Source organism: Ailuropoda melanoleuca, chromosome 6, assembly GCF_002007445.2.
Source record: "Ailuropoda melanoleuca isolate Jingjing chromosome 6, ASM200744v2, whole genome shotgun sequence".
In the NCBI taxonomy this organism is placed as follows: Eukaryota; Metazoa; Chordata; class Mammalia; order Carnivora; family Ursidae; genus Ailuropoda; species Ailuropoda melanoleuca.
In genome coordinates, this window is record NC_048223.1 from 130,162,070 (window position 1) to 130,173,686 (window position 11,617).

General features: G+C 51.1%; 1 protein-coding gene across 1 annotated transcript in view; it reads right to left on the reverse strand.

The window, feature by feature from the left end:
- The window catches only part of LOC100465393 (cilia- and flagella-associated protein 46), a 97,481-nt gene that overhangs the window by 13,837 nt on the left and 72,027 nt on the right, over positions 1–11,617 (reverse strand). Inside the window, exons 40-44 of the mRNA XM_034663486.1 lie at positions 8,114–8,302; positions 7,229–7,417; positions 5,613–5,747; positions 5,359–5,538; positions 4,721–4,891 (exon numbers count right to left, since the gene is read on the reverse strand). Coding sequence (XP_034519377.1) covers positions 4,721–4,891; positions 5,359–5,538; positions 5,613–5,747; positions 7,229–7,417; positions 8,114–8,302 — 864 coding nt within the window. The remainder of the gene's footprint in view (positions 1–4,720; positions 4,892–5,358; positions 5,539–5,612; positions 5,748–7,228; positions 7,418–8,113; positions 8,303–11,617) is intronic.

Sequence of the window (11,617 nt, forward strand, 5' to 3'; positions counted from 1 at the left end):
ACGGGCGCGCCCCGCCGGCCCCGCCGCGCTCCCCGCTGAGCCCCAGGGGCCCGCAAGCACATCGCCCCACTTGCTGATGAAACCAGCTTCGCGTCCGCAAGCGCCAACGGGCCCGCACTGGCGTCCAGGGCTGCGGGTGGAGCAGACAGACAGAAGACAGACCATCGTACGGCACCCGCCTTCTCTCAGGCGCGGAGTCTTGCGCCTCCTGAGCGCGCCCCCGGCCTGCGTCCCCTCCGGGCGGCCCCCGCTTGGCCGAAGCTGCTGGACCGGCCTCGGGGCACGTGTTCCCTGGGGCCGGGAGCTTCCCGAGAGGCCCTTCCACGGGGCGCCCCGCTCCTGCTGCCGCACGGCTCCACTGTAGCCGTTGCATTCTAGCAGTAACTGAATGCAGGTTTGATTTTTGTATTTCCCTGGTAACTAATGAAGTTGGGTGCCATTAAAAATGTTTATGGACCATTTGGGCATCTCTTGTGACATTCCAGTCTTGTAGTTTTTCTTCTGTGGGAGCGTCTGTCTTTCTTAATGAGGGGGCACAGAATGTGAGCTCGAGGCTCTCCGCGGGGACTGGCCTTCTGTTGAGGTTTTTTTTTAACCCCAGTATAGTTACCACAGTGCGGTCGTTTCAGGTGTACAACCTGGTGAGTCGACACTCACACACGTGACCCGACCTCAGCACAAGCGCATACCTTCATCCCCGTCACCTGTCTCCCCTCCCCACTCACCTCCCCCTGGTGACCATCGGTGCGCTCTCTGGAGTTAACAGTCTGTTCCTTGGCTTGTCTTTTTCCCTTTGTTCACTTTGTTTCTTAAATTCCACACGAGTGAGATCATACGGTATTTGCCCTTCTCTGAGTTACTTCACTTAGCATAATACTTTCTAGCTGTACCCACATCATTGCAAATGGCAAGATCCCACTCTTTCTGATGGCTGAGTAATACTCCATTGTATACAAGACACCTCTTCTTTATCCATTCATCAGTCAGTGGACGCTTGGGCCGCTTCCATAGCTCGTCTGCTGTAAATAATGCTGCGTAAACATCGGCGTTCATGTATCCCTTTGAATTAATGTTTTTGTATTTCTTGGGTAAATAACCAGTAGTGCAATTGTTGGGTCGTAGGGTGGCTCTATTTTCAACTTTTTGAGGAACCTCCATACTGTGGCTGCCCCAGCTTGCACTCCCACCAGCAGTGTAAGAGGGCTCCCCTTTCTCCACATCCTTGACAGTTGGGCCTGGGATTTTTCTTTGCGGGGATGTTTTTAATAAAAGATTCAATTTCTTTAACAGATAATAAATTATTCAGATTTTCTATTCTGTCAACTTTGGTAAGTTGTACTTTTTGAGAAATTTCTCTGTTCCATCCAGATTGTCAAACTTCATTAGAGTACGGACATTCCCTTATCAGCTTTTTGAAGTTTGAAGGATCTCCATGATGTCTTCTTATTATTGATAGTGGAATTATGGGTTTTCTTTCTTTTTTTTCCTTTACGGGTCTTCCTAAATGTTCATCAATTTTATTAGTCTTCTTTTTGGAACTTTCTATGCTGTTGGTTTCCTCTACCGTTTTAATTCCATTGTGTGTGTTGTATTTCTTTTTCATTACCTTCTAGTTTTCTTAGAGGTGTTTTTATTCTAGCTTCTAGAGGTCAAAACCTAAATTACTGTTTTTAAGATTTTCTCTGTGTATTCAAGGCTGTATTTTCCCTCTACGCCCTCCTGTAGACACGTCTCATAGGTTTTGATATGTGGTATTTTCATTATCTAAGTCAATTTAAAATATTTTCTAAATCTCATTGTGATTTCTCCTTTGACTAATTCCTGATGATAAGTATATTGTTTAATTTCAAATTTATTGTATCTTTCAGTTATTGATTTCTAATTTAATTGCATTGTGGCTGGACAACAAAGGGAATGCTTTCACTTGGTTGGAGAGTCTTGAGGCTATGGCCTGGCACGGTCCATTCTGGCCCACGCTCCCTGCATGCTTGGAAAGAAGAGAACCCAGTCATGGTCGGAACTGTGCTCTGTGAATGTCAGCCTGGCCACAGCTGCACAGACCTGCACGCGAACAGCTTTCCTATACAGCCCTACATGCTTACCAATCTATCGTCTGGGCTCCCACCAGCTGCCGGGCCAGCAGCGGGTCCCCCACTGGACGCAGGCCTGTCCAGGGCTCCTGTTATCCCTGTCACTTCTGTTTCATGTGAAGCTACATCATTGTACCTACAGACCGAGGATGCTGATTCCCTGTTGACTGATCCCCGGGCCACCTGGCTTTCATCAGATGAGTATCTTCATGACTTAGATACTATTTCTCATCTTTTTCATCCAACATTTCTGTGTGCTTATATGTGAAGCAGGTCTCTTTTAAGTGGCATATGATTGGATTTTGTTTTTCTTTTCAGCCAATGTGACAATCTTAGTCTCTGACTTGTAGGGTTTGGTCCATTTACATTTATTGTAAATATATATATATGAGTTTCCAACTACCATTGCCCTGCTTTTTTCCTCCTGGGACCATATGTTTTTATATTCTTTCCCCCTACTCTTTTTGCCTGTCTTTGGGATAATAAAATACTCTTATTTGATTTTTTTCTTTTTATTAACTTAGTTACACAGTATTTTAGTGGTTACTCTAGGGACCATGACATTTGCCTTTAGCTTGTTATAATCTAATAAAAATGTAATTTTACCCTTCCCTAGTAGTGACAGAACCTCTGCATTGTAAACTCTGTCTAATCCTTCCTGCTTTTTGCATCATCTTTCATTTTACTTCCTCAAAATAAGCTAAACTCCACAAGATGTTAAAATTACTGTTTTACACACTTGAAATTTATTTCCTTGTACCTGAATGTTTCCCTCTGTGGTATTCTTGGTTCTCCCATGCATTCTGCCGTTTCCTCCTAGCTTCTTGTGCCACAGGCTACCTGGTGGCCCACTCCCTCAGTTTCTGTGCATCCAAACGTTTCTCTGTGCTGCCACGGTGGGCAGCGGTCTCCTGGCCTGCTCGCAGGCGCCCATGGCTCCTCGCTGACTGCCCTCAGGTTTCCTGTCCTGGGCAGCAGCAGCTTGGTGCTCGTGGATGCACTGTGACTTTCTTGTGTTTCTCCTGCATGGGGATGCCGGCGCTCCTGAGTCTGTGGACCGTAAGCCATCGTGTCGTGTCACTATTGCCTCAGCTCCGTGTCACACTCTCCTGGCCTTTGGAGACAGGTTCTGCATGCACTCAGCCTTCTGAGAGTCTCTCCCACAGCACTCATCCCTGTTTCCCTCTCCAGCCAGGGTATCTTGTGCTAGTCCACGTTCCCTGTGCCATGCTAATGCTCTCTGAGGAGACCTCATGTAGCATCTTGCTGGAGCCAGTGAACTTGAGGCCACATCCTTCCAGGATGGTCCTTATTTCCCAGGTGCCATGAGAACCACAAGGAATTTCACCACCATCCACGAGTTTTCAGGCAAACTCCCCACAGCCCAGGATGCAGCTGCAGTCCCCAGGCGGGTTATCACAAGCCTGCTGTGTGTCCCAGTGGGTCAGCACTGACGCAGGGGGCAGTCGGGGACAAGTCGCTGCGGACAGCTTCCCCTCTCAGGAGCTGTAGCTCAGCCTGCTTTCCTGTCCACAGCAGAGGCTTTATGGACAGCAGTTTCTGCTGATCACCAGGCTCCTGCTGTGGCTGCTGTGGTGGCCTGGCTGCGGTCTGTGCCCCCACCAAGTGCAGCCGACCCCCGAGTCTGACTACTCTGTGCCCCTGACCGAGTCAGTGCAGGTCTTCCACGAGGGTCCTTGAAACAGCGGGAGGAGGAGCCGTCACAGCACCTACGATGGAGTTGGCCGCCACGGACCCATCCTGCCACAGACCTGTCCCGCACTGGACCAAGCCCCTGCACCCCCCACATCCAGCCCCATCCTCAGCACCGTGCACACATTGAGGTATTTGGTCCCTCAAGTCTCCTCTGAGGTCAGTGCTGGGTTACGCCCACCCCAGCCTCAGTGGACACACATGGACGTGTTCTCCAAGCATGGGTGTCTGGGCTGTGCTGCTTCTCTCGGTGGACCGGCCTGCTTGTCCCTGCACCTGTGATGGGCTGCACTGCTCTTCAGGAGAAGGGGAGGCTTTCCGGCACTGGTTTTCAGCTGGGGGTGATTCTGGGGACCTCTGTTGTTGTCGCAGCTGGGGCAGGGTGGCCAGCATCTGGTGAGCACCCCACAGGGCACAGGACACCCCACCACAAATGACAACCTGGCCCCCAGTGTCACAGGGAGAAGAGAAACTCTAGATGAAGGGCTGAGGTTGGACCCACACAGGTGCGTGCCGAGCAGCAGCGGGGGGGAGGAGTGGAACCGGTCAGAGTGCTCCAGGCTGTTGTCCCGATGCCTTGCATTTCATCAAGTCCCGTTTCCTTAAACACCCCAGTTCACATCTGTTCGTCCAAGCGGAAGAGGACGTGCTAGTGTCTGCAGTGTTCTATTGTGGGCTGAAAGAAGTGTGCCCCCCTCAAGAAGACCCTCAGGGGCCCTGTCCCCTCCCGACCTGCTGTAGGCCTGGGCACTTAGTCACCAGGAGGCCCTGGGGGAGGCGGAGGTCAGAGAGGGCCAGTGGTGCCCCGGAACCACACAGCTATGGAGAGGCTGCACGGGTGAGTGCTGCCATCGGGCTGGCAACAGAGTGGCACCGCAGGGCTGAGTGGCCAGGGCAGGCGCAGACGGCTCGCTCACCTTGGAAATGACAGCCAGCCTCTGCTCCACGCTCGCAAACAAGCTGGTGGACATCCTCCCCTCCTGCTTCAGCTGGTGCTCGAGCTGCAGCAGGGCCGCCAGCTGCGAGCTGCTGGTGTTGGCTGTGGCCGTGAACAGGACATCCCGCATCATCTCGGAAGCCAAGCAGCTCTGAAACAGACAAGGGATGGGGCCAAGGGACCTGAGCCCTGCCCGGGGCCAGTGGGTGCCCGTGTGGGAGGGTGGCTAGGGGCTGCTCAGCCTCTTCTGGCACCAGCTTCTTGAGATGCATCTCCTGCCAGCAGCAGTCACCAGGCCCTTCACCGCTGTGCCCACAGCACCTGCCCACTCTTTTGCTCTGAGCCCCAAGAGCATAAGTCTTGGTGGACCGTAAGATGTCAGTAATAGGGGTTGGGGTTCAGGAGAACCTCAGGAAGATGGGACAGCCTTCCCTACAAGAAGTAGGGTGACCGGAAGCTCCCTCTTCCAGCCGATCACTGCTCTCTCAAGGCAGAGACCCCCGATGTAGCCTGGCTGGCCAACCTACCAGCAGGAGGGAGTGCCGGGTGCTCAGGGAACTCCCCCTTCCAAGGTGGCCAAGAAGGGACTTGAGGAAGGGGCACATAGCAGAGCCATACCTGAGACAGTGCCAGGAACTGGCAGGTGGCTGCAGGGTCCAGGGTGCCGGTGCACTCCACCATGTCCAGGCTGGCCACAGCAGCAATGTCCAGGAGGCCACTGCCCAGGGCGACCTGCACGCACTGCAGCAGTACCTCGGAGGCCTGGGCCAGGTACCGCTGGGCCAGCACCAGCCTCCTCTGCAGGGCGCAAGGCTCGGGCTCACATCGGGTCTGTGGGCAGGGCACCACGGGGCAGGTGGGAGTGGCTGTACCTGCTGATCCGAGCCCTTCCTGCCGTGCTCCTCAGCGGCAGACCTCGAGGCCCACAAGTCTTCGTAGGGATCCTTGCTGGCCCTGTCCTCTGGGATGGTCTGCAGATGCGTGAGGTTGCTCAGCTCAGCGATGGCCTACGGAGGAGCCACCTCTGCTCAGCCGGCCTCCAGCCCACTGCCCAGCCCGGTGTGCCTGTCGCGCTTGGGGCATCTCTGTGAGACCCCTGGGAGAGGCATGCTGTAGGCGGCAGTCAGGCCTCTCACCGACTGGACTGACCTGCGGGGCCCTGGCCCAGGAGGCCTGGCAGCTGGCAGGTGCGGCCTGCGTGGGGAAGCAGCTCTAGAGAAGCAAGCCTGAGTGTCCCCGGTCTCAGAACAATCAAATTCTATGCTTACTTTCTTCAACCTTCAAAATCACCTTCCCCAGGCATCACCACCAGTCCGACTGGGCAGCCAGGACTGAGTACGTCAGGTGCCCTCCTGTCCCCAGGGACCTGGGCCTGCCTGACTGCAGGACCAGCCACACTGATGAGGTCCTTGCGGGTGCCAGGGGGAGTCCCTGGGTCTGTGGGGTCACGACAGGGAGCAGCAAGGGGAAGGCCGGCTGGGCAATGGGGCTGGGGAACAGGGGTAAGGCTCGCGGGCACACTTCTTGGAAGCTACCTGTGTTTGTTTCCCCGACGGCCCCTCTGAGAGGGAGCATTGCTAGTGCTGTTCCATAGACAAGGACCCCAACCCCAAGGGGAGGGGATTGCCAAGGCTGCATCTCTGGTCGACGTCCACCTGACTCAGAGCCACCTTGCAGGTGCTCAACAAACACAGACTGAGTGAGGGGCTAAAATTCCATCATTTCCCCCAAATGTGAGTCCAGTCCTAGGTCCTGGGATCCAGACAGATAATGCATCAGGACTGGCAATCACACAGGGGTATGGAGCCCAGCTGCTCGAGGCTGGGGGTTCTTCCTAAAAGAGCAGAGTCTGTGGGGATGTGCCTGACTTTGCTTTGAGCAGGTGCCTTCCAGATGGAGGCAGTGGCATCCACAGAGGATTCTGGATGGTGGCCAGCAGCTGCTACAGCGCCAGTGGCTGTCCCCAGCACTCCCTTCGAGGGGTGCGGTGCTCCCCCTGGGACCACCAGGCCCGCTGGGCAGCCTTGCCGGGGGCTCGAGAGAAGGGAGCAAGCCTGAGTGCGTGACGCCAGGCAGTGTGGGTGGCGGAAGGGAGTAGGGGGCTTGGGGTCTCCTGCTGCTTGTGAGGGGGGTTTCTGCACCCGGCACTCAGGTAGACCGCAGACCCCCTGGAGGAAAGGTGCTGAGGCGCAGGCGGGACACCCCCATTTGGGGCTGGGGCTTCCTGCCCTCGGACCACCTATGTGCTCGATTTCCCTCCTCTCCGGAGTCTGTCCCCAGAAGTTTGTGTTTCTCTCCCACCCACTGGTCTCACCAGACAGACTACTTCTTGCTTTTTTTCCTCCCTTTCTCAGGCCACACAAGCCTTCTTAATCAGGGAACAATTCGAGGTCTGTTTCATATGCCCGTTCTTACCGAGATTAGGCTAGCTTTAAATAGCCACTTTTGTTTTTATGCATGGCTGAGGGGCTTGCGGGGAAGCACATACCGAGAGGCCCTCCTCCCAGTAGTAGGTGGGGTGCACGGGGTCTGCCTGCACGGCCAGCAGGCGGAGTGCCTTCCCCGCGAGGCCCAGGACCTGAGCACGGATGTCCACGCAGCCGGCGCACAGTGAATGCATGGTCCCGAGCTGCGCCAGCGCAGTGTGGGCCAGAGTCCGCTTCAGCGTGAACCATTTCTGTAGGAACACAAACGGCCTCGTGGTTACTTGCACCCCGCCCTGGGACATGCCAGAGGCCCACCCTTGAACACCCCCCACCCGATCTCCCCCCACCACTCTGTCCTGTCCCCGAGTTCCCTGGTCTAACGCCCCCAGGAGTGGGGGCGTCAGACATCCAAGCTGAGAAATGCATTGGCGGAGGGTCTCCAGGGCTTAGGTGTTGGAGTGTCACTAAAATCTACTTACATAACCTTAATTTGGGACTCACTGACCAATAGAAAAGCTCATATAGCTAGTTCAACCTTAGAGCTATCTTTGATGTATTCATGGTTGCATCAAGTTAATTTGATCCATAGTACATGAAATCAAAGAAAATGTCTGAAATGGCAGGATGTTTCCTTCAGATACTTTGCAAACTCCACTTTTTTTTTTCCAACAAAATGAAGTCACCTTTGTAGAGCTCTTTGATATGCTGCCGTAGTAAGTCGAAGCAAACGCATACCCCGGTAGGAGCGTGCAGTGCGCCTGGGAACGTCCCCCAGGAGACCCCCAAGGCCGTCAGACTGGTGGCCCTGGGAGCCGCTGGGGCTGAGAACACCCTCGCGGTCAGAGGGCTCGGCCCGCGCCTTCTCCTGGTGAGTCCTGCCGTCCCAGGACGGCACCCCGCACACCAGACCAAGAGCAAGGGGCCCACTGCGTCCCAGGGATGGTTACCAGGCCGACGGAGGTGTAGTCGCTCAAGCTCTGCAGGTAGTCGGCCAGCAGCTTGTCCGTGGAGCCGCGCTCTTGCCGCCGGGCCTGGGCCTCCGCCCACACGAGCTGCAGCGTGTCCAGAGACACCTCGGCCAGCCTGAGCCTCAGGCGCACCAGCTTCCTCATCAGAGGCGTGTTGATGTTCTGCACCTGGGCGTGCCACACACACCGTGGGAGTGCCACCGTTACAACAACGCATGTGGCCCCTCCCCCAAATCCTCACGCCCCTTTCTCACCGGTCCCTCCCTCCCTGGCAGCCCAGGGCCACCCTCCAGCACCACGAGCTGGTTTGCACGTGCCAGGGTTTGTCCCAGGGGGAGTCACACAGCGTCTGCTCTCTCTGGCCGATTCCACTCGCATGATCACTCAGACCCATCCACATTGCTGCGTGCACTCACACCTTTCCACTGACGAGGAGCACAGGTTGTACAGGTGGGCGCCAGCACGTGTACCCCTCACACCCGGGGCTACTGCAAATACAACGGCCGGCTCCTACGGGGGCCCGTGTTTAACTGCACCCCCCCCCACAGCAGCGATGAGAGTTTGGTCCCTCCGTGTCCTTGCTAACATTTGCTACGTTTGGTCTTTTAAATTATAGCCATTTTAATTGCTGTGGCGGTTTCCCTGACCCACTGGTGAGTGCATCATCCCCTCATGTAATTACTTACCATCCACATATTTTCTTTTGAGAAGCGTCTGTTCAACTCTTTGCCCACTTTTTATGGGGTTGTTTCTTTTATTATTATTAAGTTTTAAGAGGGTTTTATATTTTGGATACAAGACCTTGTCAGTCATATGGTTTGCAAATATTTTCTCCCAGTCTGTACCTTGTCTTTTCATCCCCTGAATAGTGTCTTTTGAAGAGCAAGCTTCAATTTGTCCATTTATCATTCTCACATGGATCATGCTTTTGTTGCCATATGTAAGGAATCTTTGCTGAACCCAAGGTCCCAAAGGTGCTTTCCTCTAGAAGCCTTATAGTTTCAGCTCTTACTTCCAGGTCTATAGTCCACCTGGGGTTGGACCCTACGTCTGGTGTGAGGCATGAACTGAAGTCTGTCGTTTGGGTGTGGATTTCCAGTTGCCCCAGCACACTGTTGTATAGGGTAAACTTTCTTCACTGAATTCCCTTTGCTCTTTTGTTGAAAAGCAATCTTCTGTCGTCTTTGTGTCTGTTTCTGGATTCTGTTATGTTCCATTTTCTGCTTGTCTTACATTTACACTAAAACCACGCTGCTTTGATTCCTGTCACTTGATAATAAGTCTTAGGTAGTGTTAGATCTTCAACTCAGCTTTTCTTTTTTAAAGTTGTGTTTGCTATGTTACATCTTTTGCAGTTTCAAAGGAATTTTAAAATGTTTTTTTCAATTTTTATAAAAAGCCTGCAGCTTCTCGGTCAGGATTGCAGAAATTTTTTGAGTTCTTAGTAATATCAAGTCTTCTGGTCCATGAACATGGTATATCTCTCCATCTACTTAGGTCTTCTTCAGTTTCTCTCAGTGATGTTTTCTAGTTCTCAGGGGTAAGTTTTCACTTTTTTGTCCAATTTCATTTTTATGCTGCCAAATGGTTTTGTTTTTGCATTTTTAATACCTGATCAATTGTTGCAAGTATATAGAAATATAAAATTAATATTTGCGTATGGTTCTTGTGTCCTGAAGCCTTACTGTCCTAGTACATTTATTATTGTTTTTGTAGATTGCATGAGATTCTTTCTTCTTTCTTCTTTTTCTTTTCTTTTCTTTTTTTTTTTTGAGAGAGCTCGAGCATGCAAGCAGGTGGGGGAGGGGCAGTGGGAGAGGGAGAGAGAATCTTAAGTAGGCTCTTCACCCAGTGTGGAGACCAACGCGGGGCTCGATCTCATGACCCTGAGATCACGACCTGAGCCGAAATCAAGAGTTGGACACTTGACCGACTGAGGCACCCAGGTGCCCCTCTGTGAGATTTTCTGTACAGATGATCATGCCATCTGTAAACAAAGACAGTTTTACTTCTTCCTTTCTAGACTGGGCATTCTGCATGAAGTTGGGGCGAGGGCACACCGCCGTCTTAGTGCTCTTCTTTCCCACTAAGTGTGACATGGGCCCTAGTGTTTTCACAGACGTAGTCTATCAGCTCAAGGAGCTTTCCTTCTAATAATAGTTTGTTAAGAGTCTTTCTTTATTTCTTTTTTTTTCTTCAATCAGGAATGAGTATTGGGTTTTGTAACTGAGGTGATCATATGGTTTTTTAATTTTTAAAAAAATATGGTGAGCCAAATTGATTGATTTTTGAATGTTAAACAATCCCAGGATAACCCCAACTTGGCATTGATGTGTTATCTTTTTCACATATTATTGAATTAATTAGCTAAAATTTTGTTTAGAACTTCTGCATCTGTGTTCATGAATAATAATGACCTGTAGTGTGTGTTTTGTTTTGCTGTCAGGGTCAAACTAGCCCTGCAGAGCGGGCATGTGTTCCCTTCTCCTCAATTTTCTACAAGACTTTGTGTTGAATTGGTGTTATGCTGTCCTTAAATGTTTGGTGGGACTCACCAGTAAAGCCGTCTGGGTCTGGTGTTTTCTTTGTGGAAAGACTGTTGACTACAAATTCCACGTCTTTAACGGATGGAGGGCTATTCAGGTGATCTATTTCTTTTTGAGGTTGTTTGTGTCTTTCAAGGAATTGTTCTATGTCATCATAAAGTTGCTCAGAATAGTCCCTTATTATCCTTTTAGTATGTATCGGGTCAGTGCTGATGTTACATCTCTTATTTCAGATATTGATCGTTTATGTCCTCTCTCTTCTCCTGATCAGTGTGGACAGAAGTGTATGAACTTGTTTATCTCAAGTAACAACTTGTGGTTTTGTTGATTTTACCCTTTATTTTCAGGGTTCTCATTTCACTGATTTCTGCTCTGATCTCCAGTCTCCTTTCTTCTGCTTATTTATTTGCAGTTTGTTCTTCTTCTGCTTTCTAACCATGAAGACTAATGTCATTAGTTTGGGATCTTTTTCTTTTGTCATACGGTTATTTAGTGCTACAAATTTCCCCCTAAGCATTGCAATTAGAGACATCGTAAAAATTCCGACATGTGTTTTTTTCCCCTTTCAGTTCACAAATACTTTCCCTTTTGATTTGTTCTCTGGCTCATGGTTATTTTGATGGATGTTATTTACTTTCCAAATATTTGGGTATTTCACCCATAGCTTTCTGTCTTTTTTTTAAATTGAGGTAAAATTCACATGACATAAAATAACCGTTTTAAAGTATACAGTTCTGGAGGAGATAATGCTAAGTGAAATAAGTCAAGCAGAGAAAGACAACTATCATATGGTTTCTCTCATCTATGGAACATAAGAACTAGGATGATCGGTAGGGGAAGAAAGGGATAAAGAAAAGGGGGGTAATCAGAAGGGGGAATGAAACATGAGAGACTATGGACTATGAGAAACAAACTGAAGACTTCAGAGGGGAGGGGG